Raw genomic sequence first — 26,614 nt, forward strand, 5'->3', positions numbered from 1 at the left:
AGTCGGATAAATTCATATTTTCTTGTAGTTTCAACATGGCTTGTTATTACCTGTGAATTGAGTTGTTTGTATTGAACCTTGGACTTCCCTTTTATTTTTTTAATTTCCATTGCGACCATATTTTCAAATGTCAGAAATGTATTTGAACATTTATTAGTGGTATTGAATTTAGATTTATTTGATAATGATGTCTGAATATATTGTGTGTTTGGTTCTTGTATTCTCTGGTTTCGTTTGAGAAAATATTTCTTGAAAACCAGGTTGCGTAGATATTTCTTGACCCCCTACAGTATATATAAATTAAATGGGTTCGCGCTTGTTGTGGAGGCAAACTTGAGTCCTCTAAGTGGCATAATTGTTTTTATGTCTATACTTTAAGTTCTTAAACAAACCCTTTATTCCCTATGCCCCCTTTACTAGCTGTTTAACGTGAAGGTATTACGTGATTAAACCTCAAAATTCCTTGGACCTCAATCTGATTTAACAGCTGTCAGCTGTACTGGAAAAACAAACCCAATCTATGGAGGCAGTAATCCCAAATTACAGGTGCCAGTTAGATAGGACACCTTCAGTGGTCATGTATAGACCATGCCTCAAAAGGTCTGGTGGCTTTGGCAGCACTAAGGGGAGCTACACCTTTGGTTTTAATGTTGTGATTGAACAGTATGTATGACCTGGTATGAATGACCTTAGTGATACAACCAAGGGTATCGGGGATTTTTGAGCTTTCATTTTTACTAACATACTCCATCTTCATCTCATTCATTTGGTGAATTTTAGAGTGTTTTTCCTCCCTATGCCACTATTGTTAATTGTTTTTTGGTGTTCCTGGGTAGAACAAGGGTGGAACCAACAAATTTCCTGATCTGGGTGATGTGGACAAGTAGAAAGTCCCTACATTATAACTCTTTATTAAAATTCTTGGCGAATTATGCACAGAAAAGTGAAAAAAACCCAAATTTGTTTTATTTAGAAAGTACACGGGTTATTTGTACATGGGGGGTGATGGAGTAGGTAGGAGATGCATCGCACAGATTCTCAGTTGTCTCGTGAGAGCTTCATCCGATTCTACATTCTCCATGTTGAACGGATCCTAGAGGTTGTTATAAAAATCATGTAAAGAATTTTAAAAAAGGAGACAGAATTGTATTTTTTTTCTTAAAAAAAACCCTCGGAACAGTTCTCAGTCATTTCATAAAGTGATGTCAGTTTCTTACGCCATTGTCTCTTTTCTGATTATCCGCCTCTGGTGACAAGTAAGCATACTGGTAAATGACGATCTCCCTTTGACCTTTGATTTCTTTTTTAGCCTTTTCGGATGTTTTAGCGATATTCCAAGTTCTTCCATTATGGCGTTGAAAGAAAGACACTGGAGACAGGAAAACAACATATTATCAGGCACACTTAAGCTCAATCATGGGTTTTACCTACTGTGACATTTGGCAAAAGAAAAGCATAAAAGAAAGATTCACTTACTGTAAGTATATAAAACATACAATTTCAAGATAAAATCAAAATGTAGTTGTTTTTTTTTTGAGTGGTTAAATTTACGGGTTTCTTGTCCTTCGAAGGACATGTGCTGCATCTTTGTCAATAGCTTTTTTTTTTCTTTATAGGCATCTACGATTCTGAAAAGATTCACATTGTATCATGTTCTGGGTTATTTCTTGTACTTTCAAGATTTACTAACTGCTTGTGACTCTACAAGTTCAGAGCATGACGGATGTTTCCGCTGCAGATGCTCTTGTTTCGGTAGGTTCTGTGACTATGTATCACCATTTCTTGTAGGTCACCAGAAGATGTCATTATTGTGGATCTCAAAAATTTAAAACTTTTAGCCACAGCAGGACCACTACCCCTCCACAGAGAGAGAGATTTTAGTTAAAGAGAGGACTCACATTAGGTTCCCATTCAGATGAAGACTTTATTCTCAGAGAGGAAAGGCATTGCTAGGCCCTGGTATACGAGAAATGCCTTATCGTAGCTACCAGGTACACATAAATTGGCCAATTTATGCTCTAAACTTTCTCAATTTTTCATATTTCTAGTGCAGAAATGCAATTCAGTTTTCATGTTTGCACTTTTTTGGCGCTACAGTGTACTGCCTTATTTATTTGACTATTATTGTGGATCTGTCAACCCCAACTTAGTAAGTAAACACAAGAATATGCTTCCCCCTGTGTTATGTTCGCTGGTGTAATATTCCTGCCTATCCAGTTTCCAGCAGCAAATCAATATTCCCACTAGTGGTAATGGGCATGACCCTGCACACTTGACCTTTTGGGTTGCTAGGGATTGATCCCAAATAGTAACTTATCATATATTAAAGGGATAAGGAATAACTGACTGATATCTAAAGGAACGTCCACCAGGAACCCCAGGGATCCCAATAATGGAGATCTAGAATCAGACTCTGCAAAGCCCCTTCTTAAATGGAGAAGTGAGAATGCTCGGTCTCATCTTTATTGGAATACTGGAGAAAGCTGTTATTGTGTTTTTTCCGTAACAAAAAGCAGGCTTTTACTGTACCAACATAGTGTATGAGATTTCTGATATTTTATGCATGTGCTGCTTATTTGTTCCTTGCAGATTCTAAGCATTTTCTTTCAGCATTTTTTTTGTAATGTTTTACACCCATTCGAATGAATAGGAAAAATAAAAGAATGCAAAAAGACGCATATTTTAAGCAACATTTTTCCAGCCAAGAAACACGTTTTTTGGCACGGAAATGTCGGCTCTACATACCATTGCCCAGTTTTTTGGAAGATCAAGCCATATTGAGGCATATGCTGTACTCAATTCTAACAAAATACATGTTTAATAGTCTAAACAACACTAAGCGACCTCCATTATTTCTCTATTTGACCTTGTGATTTCTAGAGTCGTGATAGAAGAGGTGAGACTTGCCCCGTGCACATTGCGGCAGGATCTGGTGAACGGCGGGAAGAAGGATGCTGAACTAGCAGCATTAATAGGGTGAAATATCCATCTGAATATCGCAGCAGATGAGAAGAAATGGGAACAGATCAGGTGTGGAATAGTCAATTACTGCGAACGGCAAAACATCAGCTCCGACCATTTGCGGCTCCTGGTAAATGGGTCGTTTGGTAGTTGAGCTGGCGCGGCGTCAGGATTTCTTCTTCACAACAGAACAGGCAGAATGTTCCCCTGCCAAGTAAATCAATATCACAAACAATACAAAGCCCAAAAACCTACAGAGAGAGAAGCCGCGAAAAAAAAGGTATCTGGCACGGAGATGTAGCGCTGCTTGCTAAATGGCTATTTACATAAGAGCTGAAATCATTCCATGGTCGGCAACTTAATTATACACTACGGGGGTCTTATGTTAAAAAAGGGTCAACGGTGAGAAATGTCATAATTAGGTCTTTCACAATGGTGCATATGCCAATGCCGCAGGCACGGAAATACATAGGGATCGGATCTATGTTCCGTACATGTGGCGCCCAAGGCGAGGAGGGACTCGTTTATTTGGCTTCAGAACAAAAACTTATCAAGAGTTGTCAGGCACTTTCATATGCAAAAAACTCTTGAGAAAAGAAACCCAGGATATTTTTTGGCATTTTTTTCCCCCTGAAAGTGGCATACAAAACACATTAATGAGAGGGAAGGGAGGCCGGCACAAGTTCTTACCACCCAAGAATATAGGGGATGTTGCTCCAAAGCCAGTATTGCTGGATATCCTAGGTTTTCTGATCTGCAGGGCTATCCTTACTGTCCAAAATACCAGAACCTCAACAGGAAACTAGAAAGACCCCACGGTAAGCAAAAGGGAAGCAAAAATCTCTAATGTGAACATAGCCCACCATGCAGCATCCCTCAACGCAAAATGCAGCCAAAGCCTTGCACATTTTTTTAGAGAGGGAGGAAAGCTTTAAATCCGCTGACTATCCTATCCTGTCTTTAGAGCCCACCATATGTTGCCGCACTCAGAGTACCAAAGGCTCAGGTTCTGTGAGCTGCGGCCCAGGCTCCAAATTCTTACAAGGGTATTCCCATCTCCAAGATACTATCCCAATATGTAGTAGGTTTAATCAAAATAATAATATTATTATTAAGGGCTCCTTCTCACTTGTGTGAAATACGGGCGAGTCTCGCAGGTTAAAGCCCAGAAAAACTATACTAAATTTCTAATTAAAGGGATTTGCTATAATTATTATTACACCTACTACATATTGGGATATGGTCTTGGAGATGGGAATACCCCTTTAAAGATGGGCGTAGGCTTATTTACCCGTTAAAGCCCTGGTCATTCCACTTCCTCCTCTCTACTGCTCCTCACAAGTTTGGCTGCTGCAATGTGGTACTGTCTATAACATGACCACTGCAGCCAATCACTGGCTGCAGCAGTCATGTGCCTTCTACGTCATCATGAGTGCTGACATGCTTTTTTTGGCATCCTAAAGTATTAACTGCTTGTGACCCAAGAGTACAGACAAATGCAGTTAAAGGCTATGTAAACCCTTGCATAGGTGTTTTTTTGGTGTTTTTATGCATCCTAAATGCAAAGTTAAGCAACATTTCCAAATGTGGCCCTTTGCTCTCCCTTCCTTCAGAGTTTAAAATAACACAAGGCAGTAAATGGGGATTGTATGCAGATCTCTACAGTGTCGAGAGAAGGAAAAGTACCTACAGTCTCAGGGAGGGCAGTGAAAACAGGCTATACACAAGGAAAAAACCACATAGAACGTAAGTGCATGTAGAAGCTGTGCTAGAGCCTGAAAGTGAAGACAGCAGCTCTCCGCATGCATACAGACCTCACATCCAGCCTATATTACTGAGAGAGACGCATCCAGCCTATATTACAGAGAGTGACACATCCAGCCTATATTACTGGGAGTGCACATCCAGCCTATATTACTGGGAGAGACACATCCAGTCTATATTACTGGGAGTGACACATCCAGCCTATATTACTGAGAGAGACACATCCAGCCTATATTACTGAGAGACACAACCAGCCTATATTACTGGGAGTGACACATCCAGCCTATATTACTGGGAGTGACACATCCAGCCTATATTACTGGGAGTGACACATCCAGCCTATATTACTGAGAGAGACACATCCAGCCTATATTACTGGGAGTGACAATCCAGCCTATATTACTGAGAGAGACACATCCAGCCTATATTACTGGGAGTGACACATCCAGCCTATATTACTGAGAGAGACACATCCAGCCTATATTACTGGGAGTGACACATCCAGCCTATATTACTGGGAGAGACACATCCAGCCTATATTACTGGGAGTGAAATTCCCATCAGAAAAAAAAAATCTGAAACATGGATCAGGCTGCAAACTGGGAGTCTGAAAATGAATGGAAATTACAGACTAATGCTCAGTACAATTTTATTAACTAAAGGTAAACATTTTTTCCAATGCAAAGATCATCATAGCATTAAAGAGGTCAGCTAATAATCTGACAAATTATAACGTTTCTTTATGGCTCCTGTAATATTTAGCCATAAACATTATCAATTAGAGGCTGACTGAACTTGCCTGGAAACATTTGGGACGAGTAAATGCCCAGTGATTCAACTTAATCCAATGTCCACCATGAAAACCAGGATGGTCGATCTGAATGCAGCCATTGTTGAAGACCTGTTTACATATATGATTTTTTGTTTGTTTGTTTTTATTTGGCTACATGCTGCATTTTCTATTAAGAGGAATCTGTTGCATTGGGAAAATGTGACTTTTTTTGTTTTCTTGGATAAACCAATAATTTTATAATAATTCCCACGATAACCGCGCTCCCGGTCTTCAAAGCCGAAAATTAATTCTCACTTTTTAAACAATTTCTTGTTCTATTCATAATAAAGAAAAACAATGTGGTGAAGTTTCCTCTGAGTCGTCCTCTGTTCCTGTGATCTCAGCAGGAGCGGTGATGAGGACTTTGGTAATTTTAACTCCGGTCAGCTGGTTTTACAAAGCACGGGTTGATTTTTTTTTTTTTCTATTATATAGCGCAGCGATAATTTACAGACTGAAGACCAAGTAATAATTAGAAAAATTTTTTTTTTAAAAAAATGTGGAAACATTAAAAATAAGAAATTATTTAAATTTTATTGTGTATACAACCTCATGAAACGTGCTGGTACCCACAATGGAGACCCACCTAGTAGGGAGTCTTTAAAGGGGTATTCCCATCTTAAAGATCCTATCCCAATATGTAGTAGGTGGAATAATAATAATATTAGAAGATACCTCCAATTAGAAATGTAGTATAGTTCTTCTGATTCGCTATTTTGCTTACCCCATGTGCAGGGTATTGCAGTAGCTTTAAACAGGGGAAAGCAGTGTGATTCAAAATGTTATATTCTTTTAACACTATTTTTTACTTTATTGTTAACCCCCCTTTGGGGACTTGAACCTGCATCCGCTCTTTCGATATACTGCAATACTACAGATTTTGGGAAAATAACGGTGTCCTTTGACAACCACCTTGTGGCTGTGCTTAGGGGGGTAGGCAGTGGGTGCTTGAACTGGTGCAACACCAGGATCGTCGCGCCTTAAACGCTCTTGTCACATATTAACAGCAAAGGGATTAATTAGCAGCGATCAGATCTAGCTCTGATCACTTCTCATGTATGTCTCTGGGCAGAAAGGGGTTAAAGATCCTTGAAACACGGCAGAGATTATCGGCCAATTAAGAGTCCAGGGATCTAGAAGTAGCACGATGTTAAGCTATTACACACCTCAAAAACACACGATAATACGGTATTTTTTTTAGATTTTTGTCTATTTTTCACCTGTTGTTCATTTGAGCCAAATTTATCTTTTCATTTGCCCTTTCTTATGACAATCACTTTTTTTTATGTTCTTTTTTAGGCGTTCCACATTTTTTAACCTATTCATCAATTGCAACTTTTTCGAAAAGTCACATTTTTTTGACGCAAATGTACTTTAGACCTACCCCTAACCCCTGGAGTGATTTTTGATAATTTTGGTGAAACATGATGTCACGCGAAAAATAGTTATAAACAAACATGAAGTCCATTTTTTCAAAATACATGAAACATGCGCTATTTGGAAGAATTTGAAATGCCCCTCCCCCCCCCCAAGATTTTTTTCTGAACTTATGAAAGGCCCAATAGGTGAACTAAATGGAAAAAATAATAAAATAAATGCATAAAAAGTTGTAGGCAATCTAAATTGTGGCTACCGGCCTTGCCCCCATCGAAAAAAAGTGTGTCCTAAATTCTTATAGATACCATGTTATGTTTTTAATATCTTTTTATTGCATTTTTTGGTAAAATGAAACATATGAATTTTGGTGTTCAGACTTTCAATTTCTATACCTTAAAGTTCAATAATTTAATATTTTGATACATTGGACTTTTAATAAGGCAGCAATACCAAATAGATTTTTTTCATTTCTTTATTTTTCAATGGGAAAAGTGGAGTGAATTGAATGTGTATATTTATAAAAAAAAAAGTTTCTCTTTTTTTTTTTTCCCTTTTATTTTTTAATCACTTTAGGGACTTGAACCTACAATACAAAGCTGCTCCTTTGAGCATTTTTTTTTAAATTTCTTTAAATCTGCCATAGGAGTTCCAGAGATATGGGCCTTTCTATTTAGAGGGGTAATAATGCAGAGCAGCCTATGGACACGCCCCTGAGGAGCCTATGAGCCACGCCCAGAAAAAATAGCACTAAATAAAAAGGACTGTGTCTCTGGAACTGAATGGGGGATTTAAAAAAGAACGAAGAATTGGATGCTCTGGGAAGCAGAGGGAATAAAATAAGAGAGAAAACTGGTCCCTTACTACATATACATGAAGATGCCGGCTGTAGAACACCATACACCAGCGCTGCAAATGTACAGCTGATGCCGGGAAGACGCTAAGAAGCCACAAGATGTTATTTACTAGACTATATCAGTAGAGCACAAATATACGATTATAATTAGGCTGTAAGTCTAAAGAAATTGACATATTTCATATAATTGGTGCACAGACAAAGCCCAAGAAAATTCAATAATTGGTTCCAAATGCTGATGTAGCAAAAAGCACACTTGAGTGACCCACAGAGTCTCTGGGAAAAACCTGCATCTTACAATATAACTGGCTCTTCTAATTAATCATAAGGATAAACAGAGAAATAAAGGGAATAAAACTTCTTCAGTCTCCTTAAAGGGGATAGTTCATTTTCGACTCCTGGTCAAAATGACTGTTATTGTGAACAGTGTTAAAGATGAAATGATCTATAAAAGTCTACGTTCACATTAGCGTTCGGCGCCGCAGCGTCGCCGCATGCGTCATGCGCCCCTATATTTAACATGGGGGCGCATGGACATGCGTTGTGCTGCGTTTTGCGACGCATGCGTTTTTTTGGCCGCAAGCGTTGGGCGCAGAGAACGCAGCAAGTTGCATTTTTTTTGCGTCCAACTTTCGGCGAAAAAGGACGCATGCGTCGCAAAACGCAGCGTTTTAGCGTGCGTTGTGTTGCGTTTTTGTTTGCGTTGTGCGTTGCGTCGCCGACGCTGCGGCGCACAACGCAAATGTGAACGTAGCCAAAGGGCCTAAAGTTACAGATGACGCATTTCCTTTGTATTTTAGGTTAAAAAATATATATATTCTAATTTTTTACAGGTTAGAAATGTCCCGATGGGTACACTGTGCCATGGTGGGATGGCCTTTATGCTTTTTTAATCAAAATAGCGTTAACTAAGTATCCTATGTTAAGTACTTGTACTATTATTCTTTACGGATTGAATTGCCTTAGGGTCTACACTGATGAGCAAAAGGGTAACAATATATTGGACTTGACTTTCCGGCTCCATATCTCACCATTCTCTACTGCTTCAAAAGTAATGACCACCCAAAAAAGTCTTATGTGCATTTTTGGAACATAAAAATATATAGTAACCCCACTGCCCACAGACACGGACACCCAGCATTAGTAGACATATTACTTACTTGCTTCAAAAGTAAGACTACCATCATTTTAGAGACAATCATCTTGGATATCTCATACATAAATTTGACTTCCAACTATTTAGCATATGATTAGATATGTAGATTCTTGTCAATGTCACTTACTGTTCTGCTCTTAAAAATCTAAATTTTAATAATTTGTTCATTATTTTGTAAATTCACCTTTGGCTTTCAGCACTGCCTGAATCCTTCTGGGCTGCTCTCAATCAGATTCAAACATGTTTGGACCCTGAAATCTGATCCCAGGTCTCTTCTACACGTTCCCATAGTTGGTGCATACTGGTCGCTATATATATATATATATATATATATATATATCTTTAAACATGCCTCAATCACACTTATCCTCAAAAAGCCCTCTCTTGACCCATCCTCTGTATCTAGCTATCGCCCTATATCACTTCTCCCCTATGCCTCAAAACTACTGGAACAACATGTCCATCTTGAACTGTCCTCCCATCTATCTTCCTGCTCCCTCTTCGACCGCTTGCAATCTGGCTTCCGGTCACACCACTCCACTGAAACTGCTTTAACTAAGGTCACCAATGACCTATTAACCGCCAAGAGCAAGCGACACTACTCTGTCCTCCTCCTCCTGGACCTGTCCTCTGCCTTTGACACAGTGGACCATTCCCTATTACTACAGACCCTCTCATCTCTCGGCATCACAGATTTGGCCCTATCCTGGATCTCGTCATACCTAACTGACCGAACATTCAGTATCTCCCATTCACACACCACCTCCTCACCTCGCCCCCTATCTGTTGGAGTCCCGCAAGGTTCAGTCCTAGGGCCCCTGCTCGCATCCATCTACACCTTTGGCCTGGGACAGCTCATAGAATCTCATGGTTTTCATCTCTATGCTGACGACACACAGATCTACATCTCTGGACCAGATACCACCACCCTACTAACCAGAATCCCTCAATGTCTGTCCACTATTTGATCCTTCTTCTCTGCTAGATTTCTAAAACTTAACATGGACAAAACAGAATTCATCATCTTTCCCCCATCTCATGCGAGCGCCCCAACCAACCTATCCATTACAGTAAATGGCTGCCCACTCTCCCCAGTCCCACAACCTCGCTGCCTCGGGGTAATCCTTGACACTGATCTCTCCTTCAAACCACATATCCAAGCCCTTTCCACTCCCTGCCGCCTTCAACTCAAAAATATTTCACGGATCCTTACATTCCTAAACCAAGAATCTGCAAAAACCCTAGTCCATGCCCTCATCATCTCCCGCCTCGACTACTGTAACCTCCTGCTCTGTGGCCTCCCCTCTAACACTCTCGCACCCCTCCAATCTATTCTAAACTCATCTGCCCGACTAATCCACCTGTCCCCCCGCTATTCCCCGGCCTCTCCCCTCTGTCAATCCCTTCACTGGCTCCCCATTACCCAGAGACTCCAGTACAAAAGCCTAACCATGACGTACAAAGCCATCTGCAACCTGTCTCCTCCATACATCTGTGACCTCATCTCCCGGTACTTTCCTGCACGCAACCTCCGATCCTCACAAGATCTCCTTCTCTACTCCCCTCTTATCTCCTCTTCCCACAATCGTATACAAGATTTCTCTTGCTCATCCCCCATACTGTGGAACCCTCTACCACAACATATCAGACTCTTGCCCACCATCGAAACCTTCAAAAAGAACCTGAAGACCGACCTCTTCCGACAAGCCTACAACCTGCAGTAGCCACCGATTGACCAAACCGCTGCATGACCAGCTCTATCCTCACCTACTGTATCCTCACCCATCCCTTGTAGATTGTGAGCCCTCGCGGGCAGGGTCCTCTCCCCTCCTGTACCAGTCGTGACTTGTACTGTTTAAGATTATTGTACTTGTTTTTATTATGTATACCCCTCCTCACATGTAAAGCGCCATGGAATAAATGGCGCTATAATAATAATAAAAATGTCTCTCCCTTTCTAGACTGAGCAGCGTGCAGCTTACTGAAGTCATGAAGCTATTTCAGCAGCCGGCTCTTCACGTCTTTTTATGGCTGAACAGAAAGTTATTTCATGTCCCTGATTGAGACCTTGGCTGGCGCTGGCAGCGAGTTCTTTAATGGACATTTTGTAGGTTAGGAGGTCATGCTTTCCCGGGCAATGGATGTCAGTTCATTAATCAGCATCTGTGCCTTATGCACTGCAGAAATGTCCCAGAACGTTCAGGTGGAAATGACTACAGGGGGGAGAGAGAAAAGTGCTACATCTCTAACCTGAGACTGATGATGTTGTCCGTGAAGCATTTAAAGTGAAAACAAAGTTTAAATTTTTATTTCTTAAATCAATAATACACATAAAAATAAGAAACTTTGTAATATCTCTCATCAAGGAAATCTGCTTTTTTTCTCCTCCTGGACTGAAATTTCACTCTCAGTTCTTGAGTATTCAGTGAACACAAATTTTCTCAGTACGGAGAGAGGAGATGACAGTTGGTCCTTTAACTCCTTACACTGGTACATTATACTCCGGCTCCCTGACTTTCACGCGGGTTCAGGACCTGAGCCTGCATCTTTGCAGGCAGATGATGGTTGTATTATTCAGCAATCATCTGCCTCTCACAGTGGTGGGTGAAGCAAGGCCCGGAACGATTAAACTGAAATTCTACTGTTAATATACAACAATAGTATTTACAGCCTGCGAGACAGAGATCCAGCAATTCGTCCAGCTCGTACATTCTAAAGCAAAGAGCTCCATACCTAGGAAACCTGCCACCTCTGCTCGTAACCTAAGGCTAGGTTCACATTGCGTTAGTGGGTGATCGCTAACGGACAGCGTTGCACGGCGAAAATGTCGCAATTAACGCCGTGCAACGGGTCCGTTAGCGCACCCATTGACAGCAATGTAAATTTCGCCTGCAGCGCATCACTAGCGCGTGCCTTTTTCGGCTCGCGCTAGTGATGTGCCGTTCTTCTGTGACGCGCCTCGGACGCTGCTTGCAGCGTCCGCGGCGCGCCCGAGGTCCGTTCCCCGCTCTCGGGGATCTGCGAGAGCGGGGACGTTAACGCGACCCCTGAACGCGGCCCCTACAAAAACATTGCGTTAGCGCAATCCGCTAGCGCTAGCGCTAAACGGATTGCCCTAACGCAATGTGAACCTAGCCTAAATGAGCTGTAAACTATAGAATTAAAAATCCCTCCGTCCTTGAGAGCAGAGACAATTTTTTAATAAGAGGTAAATTACAAAGCTGCTTGTTTCTACAAGAATTTTGCAATTTTACCCATTTATCAGGATTAGACAATCCCTTTAAAGCCGCCATTCTCACCAATGAAAATTATGTAGGTTCAAGCAATATTTCTTCCCTTCCTGTTAATAATTTAAACACTGATTTTTGTTTTTCTGCTTATGATCTAAGCACAGACAGTACTGTCTCCTTGTCTCTCACAGTAAATAATATAGGCACAGATATTACTATCCTTTAGCTTCTCCCTGTAAATGAGTCACAGACAGTACTGTTTTTTTTTTTGTTTCTACCTGCAAGTGATGTACACACAAGCATTGCTGCCTCCTGGTCACTCACTATAAAGGATATAGGCCTAGATAGTATTGCTTTCCCGTCTCTAACATAAAACAATATAGGCACAGATAGTACTGCCTTTCTGTACCTTCCATTAAATGAATTGGGCATAAACTTTACTGCATGTTTGTCACACACTGTAGATTCTGTAGTCTCAGACAGTATGGCTTCCCTGTCTTTCTCTTTATATTATATAGGGAGAGTTGGTCCTTGTAAGTGATAAAGGCCCAGATAGTACTGCCTTTCTGTTTCTACCTGTAGGTAATGTAGGTACAGATAATACTGCCTTCCTCCTGTCTAGTTTTAGTTAATTCATACATGATTTATACTGCTTCCCTGTAAATTATTACTGCCTGTTTCTCCCTGACTGTAATTTACAATATGTAGGTAGGCAAAGATAGTACTGCTTTCCTGTCTTTCCTTACAAGTGATATAAGCACAGACAGTACTGCATTATAGTCTTTCTATGAGAAAGAACCTGCACTAGGTTGGAAACGTGTTAGTCTTCTGTTCCATTTTTAAAAGTTGTCTGTGTATATGATTCTAATGAAGATAACATAAAAAAATATAAAAAAAATTGAATATTTTATTTAGGAGTGATGCTGGAAAACACCTTTATTCCTCAATTGTTTATCTAAACCTCCTGGACACAGACCCGGCTGATATTGCTAGGATCAGGAGTTCAATTACCCTATGATCGGTGCCCTAATTCATTCCATCTCAATGCTAGTACAGCTTTTCTGTTTTTCCTTGTAAGTAAATTAGAACTGCCTTTTCGTTTCTATCTGAAAGTACAGATAGTACTGACTCCCTGTCTCTCCCTGTAAATGAATTAATTATTGAGTATACTGCCTCACCCTGTAAATTATACAGTTTCAGACAGTATTAAATCCCTGTCTCGCACTATAAACTTTACAGGCACAGATAGTGCTGTATCTCAGTTTTTCATTGTAAATGATACAGGCACAGATATTACTGCTTCTGTGCCTCTCCCTGTAAATTACTTAAGCATTGAGTATACTGCCTCTCCCTGTAAATGATCCCATCTCACACCGTATTGTATCCCTGTCTCTCGCTATAAATTATGCAGGCACAGATAGTACTGTATCTCAGTCTTTTGTTGCAAATTACACAGGCACATACACATTACTGCCTCTCTGTCTCTCCCTGTAAATGAATTAAGCATACTGCCTCTCCCTATAAATTATCCAGTCTCAGACAGTACTGTATCCCTGTTTCTCACAGGCACAGATAGTACTGCATCTCAGTCTTTTGTTGTAAATTATATAGGATCAGATATTACTGTCTCCCTGTTTCTCCATGTAAATGAATTAAAAATTGACTGTACTGCCTCTCCCTGTAAATTATCCAGCGTCAGACAGTACTGCATGCTTGTCTTTCACCATAAACTATGCAGGCACAGATAGTGCTGCATCTCTGCCTTTCCTTAGGGTGATGTAGACATGTATAGCCCTGCTACCTTTCGTGATAGGTTATGCTCTCGCATTAATTTACACTATAGAAAAGTCTTGGAGATTTCTGGAACCAGAAATCCAAAGAAGAATATCTGAGAAACTAGATGTTACTAGATTGTGTTACTGGCGCCATGCTAAAATCATATGTTTATTTTACACGGCCTCCGTGCTGTGCAGCCATCAGTGCCCCGTCTAACAAAAGTCTGAATGTTCAGCAAGATTACTGGAGAAAGAAAACCTTTACTGTGACTCGGTGTGGATCACTGGAGGCAGAGGCCGTGTTATCTGTAGCGGGACTTACGGGCAGAGAACATTTCATCCTCTAATGCCACAGTAAATGTAGCGGAGGTCATGCAGTACGGCACGAGGTCGCAACAACATGTAATAAAGAAACAAGCCATGAAAAATAAAAAGTGAAAGGTTATTGGGAATGCGCAGGACATGGGAGTAAGGTTCAACACCGGAGATGGAATCCGCTGTGTTCTCAATCATGTAACATGGCTGAAAAGTCATATTTAATGCACAGGGAGTGCGACGAAAACAGCAGGTCTGAAGGATTGGAAAAGAATGTCCTCAAGGAAGCCTAGATCATAGACTGCTGCAATCACAGGGTGCTCAGATACCATGAGGGATGCAACACTAAAGTGCTAACTGACTTATAGGGTTGGGGAGGCATTCAGCCATCGCATGCACCAAGAATAAAAAAAACAAACAACTTTTTTAAAAATTTATTATTATTTTTTTTAGTTATTTGCACATTTGAGCGTCATCCCATCAAGAACGGAAAGAGAATCGCCAGGTTGGATGAATCGCCCTCCATAGGCTCGAATTTATTTTTTCACCATTTTTTTTAAGTGACTTCTCTTTTCTGGTATACCTTAATGGTTTATTTTGAGACAAATTCTTAAAAAAAACAAAAAATCTTTAACCACAAGCATGTAGTAAAATTTGTTTACATTTTTTTTCTGAAGTATATAAAATTAATAGAGGGGGACCGATGTACCTTTGCATAAAAATTTTGCGACTGTTTGAAAAATTGAAAATGATGAAATAGGAGTAAAGGCAAATAGCAATCTAAAAAATAAACACAAAACAAAAACAGAGAAACACAAAAAAAGTGATCTTAAAAAAGGCACAAATGAAAAGAGGAGTATGGCGCAAACACAAAACTGGACGAAAACGACAAAAAAAAGGTACAAAACAATGGCGAATCGGACGATGTGCCCATTTTTTTACAAACCTGTTTTATTATTTGCTGCTAATTTAATTTCCTGGGAAAAGCAGGCAAATTTGAATTTCAAAAGATTCGTTCATCACTACTTAGAAGAGCACAAAAAAAAAGAAAAAAAATATCCGAATAGACTAATAAATTAAAGAAAATATTCACATTTACAATGGAGTTATAAGAAAAGGTGAAATTTTGATCCGGTGATTAAAAGGTTCAGATTGCTCGATCAGCGCTGCCTCTGAAGTTTTGCTCATCTCTTTCTCTACACAGGAAGCTTTCACAGCCGGCGGAGATGATGAATGTGCTGGATCTTTCTTACAAGGAGCCAGCACTTAGACGTGAGCGCTGCTCCAGCAGACCTTTCCACTGTATGCAGCAATTACATGTGACCTTTCTCAGATCAACACAACCTTTCCATTTGGTTCTTAAAATTGATCCACATTAAGATTTTTTTTTTTTAAATTCCGAGCCGAGAAATGATATGAGATGAAAGTGAGCGCTGCCCATTCGATGGTCGGTTATTAGGAGATATAAAACAGAGAGGAGCTGAGTTAATGCTTGACGTTAAGGCTGCAAATGCGACTTCTTTACGTGACGGATTTCTGTAGACTCGTGAAGTGACTGTCAGAGCTATGAAGCTCCTGAAGATGAGGGGTCCAAGCTGTGGTAAGCACCGTGCCTCTCTCCTCCATGGGTGGCAATATTTTTGGAATCTTAATGTGAAAAAATAAATCAGGAAGGATCCGCCCACGAGGAACAAAAAACACAAGAAAAAGGGAACCAACGTGCACTGGCCTTTTTGACTAGTCGGACTGGGATACCTTGGGTCTACAAAGATTTTCTTAAGGGCTAACATCTGTACAGGACATGAGGGTCCATCATAAAATGCTGTTATCTTTGTGCACCCAGGTCATTCTTAGGAACCATCTTGTTATGTGATTGCCGTGCCCGTTATGTTAGAACCATGCTTACGCATCATTAATATATCTCCTACTTGATCCTGCACCAAACAAAGTCTTCAGCGCATGCAATATGATGCTCTGTAGGCCATTTGTCACTGCGCTTGCGCTGTTATTTTAAGTGCAGGCGCGCCTTGTGTGTTGGATGTGCACCTCCGTGTACTATTTAGCGCATAGTGGTGCAAACTGATTCTCAGGACACGGTCTAGCAAACACGTCAGCAGTCTGTTGCTGCTGTATAGGTGCCCGGTGAACCTATTCTTACCTGGCGGAATTTCCGGCTCCTCTTTAGATCAGACTTCCAAGGGTAACATCATCGATGTGGAGTGTGGTATATCTGGCTGATCAAAATAAGAGCCGCGGAGACAATTCGCCAAGTTTCCATCTAACTACCACAATTACTGACGCTGCCGTTGGAACAAATCCGGCGAAATAATACGCACCCTCTCTAGGACAGATGGTCTGATGCTTACACACAGTTGTCTGCCCACCATGCTTGCTCGCAAACCTACAGGTGCCTTTACTCATCTGCCGATAATCTTTCCTTACGATCATTATTGGCTATAAATTGAGGACAGACACATTAGCCTGTGACCCCTGAGGAAGCCACAGGACATGGGTCAACTCATTTGGCTTCCTTCTCCCTACTCCCTTCCTACTCTCTGCACAGGTTTTGGTTATCATCAATTGTTTTATGCTACCCCCTTTTATTACTATTGTCATTATTTATGTATAAGTTATATGATTATATTGTTTTATTAGAGGAGTCAGTGGTATTTGATATTTTGTACTAGCTATTATAGTGGGTTATGAATAGGTTAAGGTGCACACCAGGGCACTCAGCCCAATCGTATATTATCGCTCTTTTCTGTGTCTGAAATGTTTTTGAAAAATTGTGTCTCTTGCTTGAGATTTAGGACTATAAAATAGTTTTTTCATGATTGCGTTTTTGGATTTATGACTTGTTATTCTCGCACCCATTTCTTGGAGCTTAGACTAGACCAATGGTAGTCCCTAATAAGTGATTGGGGTTAAAATGGGGTAGTCTTCTGCTGGACCTTTGGGGTCCATTACCGTGCCAGACCTTTGCTCATGGGATGCTGCATTGTTACAATGGGAGTCAAACTGGTTGCACATTGGTGTGAAGATGCCCCAGAGGGGCTATTTCCAATAAAAACCTCTTAAGGGATCCCCTCTTTTTTATGCGTGTGCCTTGGGTATTGCTAAATGAGTCCAGTTCTATATACATAAAGCTGGGTCTAAACAGTGGCTTTGGCCATGACACAGGTCTTGTGGCCAAAGATCTCTGCATGTCGATGCCATTTCAAGGGGTTGGATTGCGATCCAGAAGGTACCGAGATAAGCAAGTCACAAAAGTCAGGACCAGAAGATTTTTTGCGACTTGTTTGTCTCGGTCGCTGTGTAGTGTGGGTCACAATGTGACTCTATTCAATTTCATTATGGTAATGGTGCAACCTCTTGTCCTGGCCAAAGCCCCCATAAAGCCACATGGCAAAAAAAAAAATGTATGGCAAAATAGGCAAGAACTTTTTGGTTCTTGATACACATTCCAGCTATAAGAAGTCAGATATAGGATGTAAATTTTGCAGAAAAGATCAAAGCAGATTTTTGAAAAATCGACCGAAAAATCTGCTTTACAGTCTGCAGTAGTTATATTCAGATTTGTGACTATGGATTGCAAAGAGTGAAATCTGTAGTGAAAATTTCCAGCACACATTGACACGGTGTGGCTTTTCGTGCAGCGTGTGGATAACATTTAGTAAAATCCCTTCCATTTTGCTTGGACTGTAATACAACGTCCCACACCCTAATGGTAGATCCATGTGTGTCACAAAAGCTGAGGATTTTACCTTAAGATTTTTGGAAGTAAAATCCACAGTAGAATACAAGTGGCTGCCATGTGGATAAGAAAAAAATAAAAAATCTCATCCACACAATATGGAATATTCCTTCATGGCAAGTGACCTGCGATGCGGATTTATAAACCTGCCATACGGCGATTTCTGTCATTGATTTTGCCACCGGCATGCTCCCCTTTAGGTTGAGCAACGGTAAAGCACACGGTAGGTCCACCAAAAACGTTATTTAAAAAATTTGATGATTTTTAATTTCTTAAAAAGTAATTTTTACATCAATAGAATCCATTAATTATGTAGCCGATCGAGTGAACAATTTGTCCAAGAACAGACATCTAAAGACAGTTCGAAGAGGCGCGAGATGTGTGAAAAGTAATATGAAAGCGAAGTTGAGCAAAAATTTTGACCCTTATGGTGTTTTCACACAGGTTTCACCCCGCTCTGTCAAAATTGGCAGAATTTTGTTAGTGGGACTGGGGAGCGATGACTCAGCTGGTCTAATTCACAATGAGCTGTGGCGTTCCTTATGCCAGAAATTTTACTCAATTCCCCGACTCGAGGATTTGTGGCGAGATACACAGAGGCACATGCCAATCGCCAGTCGTTCTTGAATCATTAAAAGGCAAGCTCCTCCTAATAAATCAGGAGCATCTAACTCCAACATGTCCCCTTGTCAAGACTGGTGTGTAAATTGCTGGTCTTGATGAATCGAGGCCCATGTGTGGAATTGGGGGTGCAAGCTTCTGGCACCCATGCCATGCCATCAGGACTAACCCCTGCCATGAGGGTGCCCCTTCAGTTGTGAGAAGTAATGTGCTCTACAGCTTGCAAATTCCTTAGACTGCCACTGATTGCAAGGTATAAGGTTATGAGCACATAGTGTTTTTTTAGCAGATCCTTTCAAACATCCTCCTCAAAAACTGTTAGGAAAATCTTTTAAATTAATTTTATGATAAATCGACAGAGTCTTTTTTTTTTTTGCTGAAGGGGTTTTGGAAAAATTGCCTGGTGGAAAAAAACGTGTAGGTCACTACTTTGAAGTGGATACTGAAGGAAACCTCTCAAAACTAGGCACTGTTTTATCGAAAGGGAGCAAACAATGTTTCGTAGGAAAGAAAAAAATGTTGCTAAACTTTTCAAAACCTCTACAGTAAAAGAAAAACCTCATTCAAAAACTATTCAAAATGGGAAAAGTTTCATGAAAGTTGTTTCTGATTGAAACACTTGTGGTTTTTGGACTCGTAAAGACCTGTGTGTGGACATAACCCGAGACGTTGTACCTTGACCGATAGAACTGATCTTGTTGAATCGTTCCTTGGCATCCAACTCAACAGTTTTTCCACCGGTCAAGTCTTAGAACCGGATAAAACATCTTCAAATGTGGCTATGGATGGCATATCTGAGCACAACTTTGTCATCAGTTGTGTCCAGTTCCGTCAAAAAACAAGTGTTCGGACAGAGGTAATGTATGGAAACTCATCCCAGCTCTACCGGAGTGAGCTCAGAAGGGCACCAACACTGCCACTCGGTCTTATGAAATTGCCACGTAGCCCAGTAATTAATACTACAGTGTTTTTTTCTTAATTAATTTCTGCATTGTGGCTGCTGATCCATGAAAACCCTCCCGAAACCATGAAAACCAAGAGAAGTGATCATTTGCACGGACCTTGGCACACACCTTTCTTGTACATTATACTGTATGTATAGAGGGTTGTGTTCGTATTCCTCTCTCCTCCCGAAGCAATTTGCCACAGTCTAATTCCGTGGATAGAGTGGTCCCCGAAGTCGAGTTGGACGGGTGAGTGGGTTTACATTGCATCCCATAAAAGAAACAAAAGGCCTTTACATGCAAAAGGAATAAAAGAAAAAAAACATGCATAAATAATAATTATAATCATATGGCAATGATATTACAACATAATGAATGCAGAAGAATGATGCAACAGAAACAATGAAAAATAAATGGTATACATGGAACGTTTACATAGATTCATACCCCAAAATAAAACATAAAACAAATCATGGTACATGGTGGTAATTTCTTGAAAAAGAAAAATGGGAAATGAGAAAAAAAAGAACAAAGCTGAAGATAACTAGGCAACACTGACGGCATGAGAACTGAAGTGGCGCATAGTTCTGAAATACCCGGCCACAGTATAACAACATGTGGAAATATTCTATATTCTTTAAAGGGGCTCTCCGTTATATTTTTAAATTTGTCAATCTAGAGAAGAAAAAAAAGAGAATATACCCAGGACTGGAATCTGCCTCAACTTTGCTCCTCCGATGCTGTATCAACAGTCACTGCCAAACCGTCATGACCAACAATGACCTGATGGCTACAGGGTGGTGGTCAGGACATCATTGCTTCCTTTTAACTCCTCCCAAACTCAAATGTGTCTCCTTTTTGCTCTGAAAGCTACTACCACGTGACAGAAAGATCACTGAGCTGGGATAGGTGGGCTGGCACGTTACACAGGGCGTCGAGGAGTCTATACGGGTCCAGATTATGGATCCAGAGAAATTTAGCTGTTGGAGCATGGCAACTTTTTAGGTCAAAACGGTGGCCTCTCGAGGTAGGAGGGAAATACATTATAATAATGCAATAAAAGAAAATAAAATGTATTTTCTTATGGATTTTATATGAATTAGTAAGAAAAATTAGCTTAGTGCTTCGATAAAAAGGCACCATATACCATAACAGTACATGCATACTCATGGCAGGTCCATGATACCATCATCTGCTTACACCCTTAAAGGTGAAAAGGGAAAAATAATGGGTTTGGCTGACAGGTGTGGACTGGCTTCATTTTAGAAGTTTGAGCCATACAGATGTATCAGGAGTTAAACAATCCGACATAGCGTGACTCAACGTTAGCGTAGCTCTTCTTCTCCGCTTGTGTGGACAATTATTTAGTTTGTACGGGAATGCCTGCGTTATTCAATGTCAGAATAAATGCTTGTCTGTTTGGAATAAATGCTACGTTAATAGATACAGACCCAAATATCTTGAAATTAGTGGTGGAAGAGTTCTGGCATGTAAAAAAAGATAAGATTTTAGGATACTCTGTTAGGAGATGTTTATGCTCTATGTGCCTATATGTGGCCACCCTGTAGTTGTGCTATGTATTATAGCCAGTTGAGCATTTTGCCAGCATGTGAGTTATTGGGAGTCCAGAAGCAAATTTATGGAAAGGTGACAGTAGACTCTTCTGTAACCCAATGGCGAACAAGACTGACTCACTTTATAGGTATGGTATGACCCCAACGGGGGAGGATTTGTATAATCTTTCCAGTCATTCCGTTGGGTGCGGGCAGGTGATGACAGTGAACTTAATGCCAGATACACAATTATCTAACATACAACAAATCTTTTTGCAATGTGAGAATAGACATAGCAAGGATGTCATCAAGTGCTGGAACGTTCCCAACCTGGTAGATGATCACAACCATCTAATGGACGTCGGACCAGAGGAGAGGTCTTATTCTTACCTGTTCTATGTCGCTATTTTTCCTGGATTTATAGATGAATTCTCCAATGGCTACAAAGACTGACAGAACGAGCCCCGCAGCGAGGACTATGAAGATACCTCCGATGTTCTCCACCCCTAAGGCGCTGGCTTCTTTGCTGTCTTCTTCTGGGCAGCCATTCCCTCTCCACCACTTCTCCTTCATCATATGTAATTTGCCTTCCTCTTGTAGCTGGAGAATAGCAATGGTGATTTTATCTCTGTATGGAGAACCTGACAGGACATTAGAGGTAAAGATGACATTATTGTAGGGTGGTCCCAGTCCTGTAGGGATTATGGTGGGAATCAGCAGAGGGACAGGAAACAACTTTGAAAATGCTAAAAAAATAAACAGAGCGGTGCATATAATAACCATTATAACCAATACTGACCAGTAGGGTTGAGCGAAACGGATCAGTCATTTTCATAAGTCGCCGACTTTTGGTAAAGTCGGCGTCTCATGAAACCCGACCCGATCCCTGTGTGGGGTCGGCCATGCGGTACGCGATCTTGGCGCCAAAGTCGCGTTTCGTATGACGCGTTTAGCGCCATTTTTTCAGCCAATGAAGGAGTGTGGGCAGCGTGATGACATAGGTTCCGGCTTGGTTTCTGCGGCGTCATAGAGCCATATTACCGTTTGGGATGCAGCGATTTCCGCAGTCAAACACAACATATGCTTTGCACGGAGGAGAGAGAGAGAGAGAGAGAGAGAGAGAGAGAGAGAGAGAGAGAGAATTTAAAAATATAATTCCCATTGACTTGCATTGGGTTTCGTGTTCCGATCCGAAACCCGACTTTTGACTAGAATCGTCCGATTTCACGCGATCCGACTTTCGAGAAGGTCGGGTTTCACGAAACCCAACTCGATTCTAAAAAAGCAAAGGTCGCTCAACCCTACTGACCAGGGCTCTCCCACTAAAGTGATGCATGACTTTTCCCCAATGCAGATGGAAGAGGGATGAAAGGATTGGGCAGTCATATTTCAACATGGAAAAAGTGATAGGAAGCCTACAGAGGTGTCTGGCAGCGGCTTATTCCCCTCCTGGCGTTCACCAAACCCAGACTCATCTGTGAGACACCAGATTGAGAAGTTTGATCCATCACTGCAAAGAACCAGTTTCCAATATTATATGGAGCGCCCCCACGTTAAGGGCAATGGGGTACTCGGTACCGGGTCCCTCTCGATTCTGGGGATGTCACGGTGGCCCGACCCGGTCCGTGGCCCTTTGAGGGGCGTCCAATTAAAGGTGTAGTTTGTCTGGTGTTCGTGACGCCACCTGTGGTGTTCGGTCAGGATGACCGACGCTGCTTGGGGGTCCGCTGGGGTGATGGAGTGGCAGCTAGATGGTATACCTTCCCACAGGTGAAGTATGTCCCCTGGGCTTCCCAGATATATAGATGGTGATGGTGGACGTTGTAAGGCGCAATGAATAACGAGGACACAAAGGTTGCAGTCTCTTTACCTTTTACTGAAGACTTCAGCATCCACAGTCCAGAGTACCGTTCAGAGGGCAGGCAGAGTCCGGCCGGTCCGAAGGCAAATCCAGAGTTCTCTTATCCAGGTGGAAATCAGTAGCCTTCCTACTAGCGCCTGTGTGTTGTAGTACTTCCCTGCTGAGCACCACGGGATAGTCCTCACAACTTTCGTGGATGTTTCTGATGTTCTCTCTCTCTGTCCCCCAGATGGTATGGATAGGACAAACCCGTATGACTGATGGCCTGAGGCTTGTTTATAGGGACCCTAAAGACGCCCCGACCCCCACAATTTACCACCGTGTCTTCTTAGGTATTAAGGTCGGGCAGCCAACTTGGAATTGACTGTCCTGCCGGTCTCTGAAGTAATGCGTAGAGTCAATTCCTCCCTCGGTGTTCCGGCCACCGGCTACGTGCCTCAGAAGGAGGCTGCCGATCTGGCGGCAGAACTCCTCCCAGTATTATCTCCTTGTGCTGTGACATTGTTTCTCACTCTCTACAATACACTTTTCTTTGTGTCCTTTCTTAGGATGCTGCCGCACGTGGGGCAGGCGCAGCTCCGTGTCTTTCTATCTCGTGCTAGGCCTCTGTCAGGATCCCACCCCTGACAGGGACCCTCTGTCTGCAGCTCAGATGTTCCTCCTTTTCCCCCCTGTCTGCCTGACAAGTGTTGCCTGGGCAAAGCCCAGTCAGCTTCTCTCTCACTTTCTATCCAAACCACCAGTTTTAACCTTCTGTGAGGAGTGCCCTACTAGATAGGAGCGTAGCTCCCCCTGGTGGATTGGAGTGTGAAATGTGTTGTGATGCCGTGATACCTGGAAAGATGAACTCCTTTAGTGCCATCAGACGTAATACCACTCATCCTGGTGGAAGAATGACATTACTGCAGCAACCAAGACTCTGGGGCGCTGCATTATACACTGGGGGTGAGGGGCTAGATGTTATACACTGGCGGCATGGGGACAGATATTATACACTGGGGACAAGGAGGCTGGATGTTTTACACCTGGGGTGAGAGGTCATATGTTACACACTGTTGGCGAGTGGTCGGATACTATAAACTGGGGGTGAGGGGCCGGATGTCATAAACTGGGTGCAAGGGGCTGGACGTTATACACAGGGAGCAATGAGGCCGGTTGTCATACACTGCGAGGAGCTGGATGTCAAACACTTGGGGCAAGAGGCATGATGTTATACAATAGGGACAAAGGGCAGGATGTTCTACACTGGGAGCAATGAAGCTGGTTTTCATACACTGGGGGGCAAGGGTCGGATGTCATACATCTGGGGCGAGGGGCCAGATGTCATACATTGGGGGCGAGGTGCCAGATGTTATACATTGGGGGTGAGGTGCCAGATGTCATACATTGGGGCAAAGGGCCGGATGTCATATATTGGGGGCGAGGGGCCGGATGTCATACACTGGGGGCGAGGGGTCAGATGTTATACATTGGGAGCGAGGTGACAGATGTCATACACTGGGGCAAGGGTCCGGATGTCATACACTGGGGGCGTGGTGCCAGATGTTAAACATTGGGGGTGAGGCACTGGATGTCATACACTGGGGCAAGGGGCTGCCTGTTATACACAGGGGGCGAGGGGCCAGCTGTTATACACTGAGGGCGTGGGGCCATCTGCTATACACTAGGAGCGAGGGGCCAGCTGTTATACACTAGGGATGAGGGGATAGATATTTTACACTGAATGTGAGGGGCCAGATGTTATACACTGGGGGAGAGGTGCCGGATGTTATACACTGGGGATGAGGGGATAGATGTTTTACACTGAATGTGAGGGGCCAGATGTTATACACTGGGGTGAAGGGCCAGCTCTTATGCACTGGGGTGAGGAGCTGGAAATTATATGTGGTGCCCCAGGGTTCTGGTCATCACAGTGACATTGTGCAGCGCCCCAGAGTCCTGGTCGTTGCAGTACTGAAGCTCTGCCGCTAAGGGGAGCTATGGTACGTCTGACGGCACTGAAGGAGTTCATCTGGCCAGGTATCACATACACCAATACATTTCACAGTCGGGCCTCCAGGGGGAGCTAAGGGTGCTATTTATTAGGCCACTCCTCACCGTGTGGGTAAACTGGGGGTCAGGCAGGAAGTTAGGACAGAAAGCTGACTGGGTTGGAACCAGGCAACACCTTGTGGCAGGGGGTGTTGTGGGGGAAGATTCGGTAGGGTCCCTGTCAGGTTTGGGACCCTGACAGAGGCCTGGCAACGAGAAAGAACATCACGGGACCGTGCCTGCTCAGCATAGCGGCGGTGCCCTAAGAAAGGATCAGAAGCCAGATATATTGTGCTGAGTGAGAAACGAGATCAAAGCAACAAGGAGAATACCAGTAGGAGTCGTGCTGTAAGACCGAGGCAACATCCTACTGAGGCGCACAGCCGGCGGCCGGAACGCAGAGGAAGTATTTATATATATCTAGCTCCAAGCAATACTTCAAACCAACGGCAGGACAGTCAGTCATAGGCGGGCTGTCTCACCTAAATCACCTAAGAAGACATAGGGGGCAACCTGTGGAGAGGGGTGACTGTAGGGTCCCGGAAGAGCTCCGAGCCTACCCGTCATACGGGTGCATCCCAACCATAACACCGGGAGGGACGGATTAGCAGAACATCATCTAATCGAGTTGTGAGGGAACATGAGAAACAGACACAACAGTTGTGGGGACTTTCCGTAAGCACAGCAGGGAAGGACCGCAACACAGCGCTAGCAGGAAGGCACAGATTTCCACCTGCAAAGAGAACTCTGGAGGTGCCATTGGACCGGCCGGACTTGCGCAGCCTGGTTAACCGTATTCCGGACTGAGGACCCAGAGATCTTCAGTAAAGAGGTAAAGAGACTGCAACCTGGTGTCCTCGTTATTTACTGCACCGCACCACAACAACACCGTCACCATTCACCACTCATTCACTGGACTCCCCCTCCGCGCAGGCAGGGCCACGGACTGGGTCTAGCCACCGTGACAACCCCCAGAACAGAGACTCAGAGGCCCGGTGCCGGGTACCCCTCGGCCCTGCGGCGGTGGGGGCGCTCAAATTTGGCGTCACGAACAGGATCTACTTAAGCCTGAAGAATCAGGTCATGTGTGCCTTGGAACTGTGATTTACTGTGCTTGGACTGTGCTTTATTGAGAGGACTGTGTACTGCTGCTCGTCGCCAGAAGTTCCCGCCAAAACCGCCGCCATTGCAGCGCCACGGGGAGCGCAGAGGAAGAAGGAGGGCGTGCCATGGGAGGAGACTACCAAAGCGGTGCCAAAAGCAGCGACTGCCCCCTCCGACTCCTGCTGCGAGGTGAGGACCTGCCCAGCAGTAGAGGAGAACTGCCCCCTGATTTGCAACCGCGGGAACGAGGTGAAGGAGCTCGACCTCGGAGGAATGGCGGAGCCCGGTGCATGCATTGCCATCGAATGTCGGACAGCGATGATGACCAGCAAGTGCCCGAGGGACGACGAGGTGATCCCGGCTTGCCCTCACCCACCAGAGGCGGACCCGCGTCCGCCGCAGCGGGAGAATCTGAACTCCTTAGAACCGCCAGCGGAGGAGCTGAGCCCACCTATCCCGATCTCGGAGCCAGCAGAAGAGGAG

General features: G+C 43.0%; 1 protein-coding gene across 7 annotated transcripts in view; it reads right to left on the bottom strand.

Moving 5' to 3' along the window:
- Nucleotides 1–940: 940 nt before the first annotated feature.
- Nucleotides 941–26,614, bottom strand: part of GRIK1 (glutamate ionotropic receptor kainate type subunit 1) — a 373,798-nt gene continuing 348,124 nt past the window's right edge. For 2 of the 7 annotated variants that reach the window (XM_077293957.1, XM_077293961.1), the window contains exons 16-17: nucleotides 21,526–21,776; nucleotides 946–1,369 (exon numbers count right to left, since the gene is read on the bottom strand). In XM_077293957.1, the coding sequence (XP_077150072.1) occupies nucleotides 1,214–1,369; nucleotides 21,526–21,776 (407 nt within the window). In that variant the 3' untranslated portion in view covers nucleotides 946–1,213. Of the gene's footprint in view, nucleotides 1,370–19,699; nucleotides 19,874–21,525; nucleotides 21,777–26,614 lie in introns of all 7 variants that reach the window. The other 5 variants (XM_077293959.1, XM_077293954.1, XM_077293955.1 and 2 more) reach the window with 5 other exon arrangements.

This window comes from Ranitomeya variabilis, chromosome 3, assembly GCF_051348905.1.
Source record: "Ranitomeya variabilis isolate aRanVar5 chromosome 3, aRanVar5.hap1, whole genome shotgun sequence".
NCBI lineage: Eukaryota > Metazoa > Chordata > Amphibia > Anura > Dendrobatidae > Ranitomeya > Ranitomeya variabilis.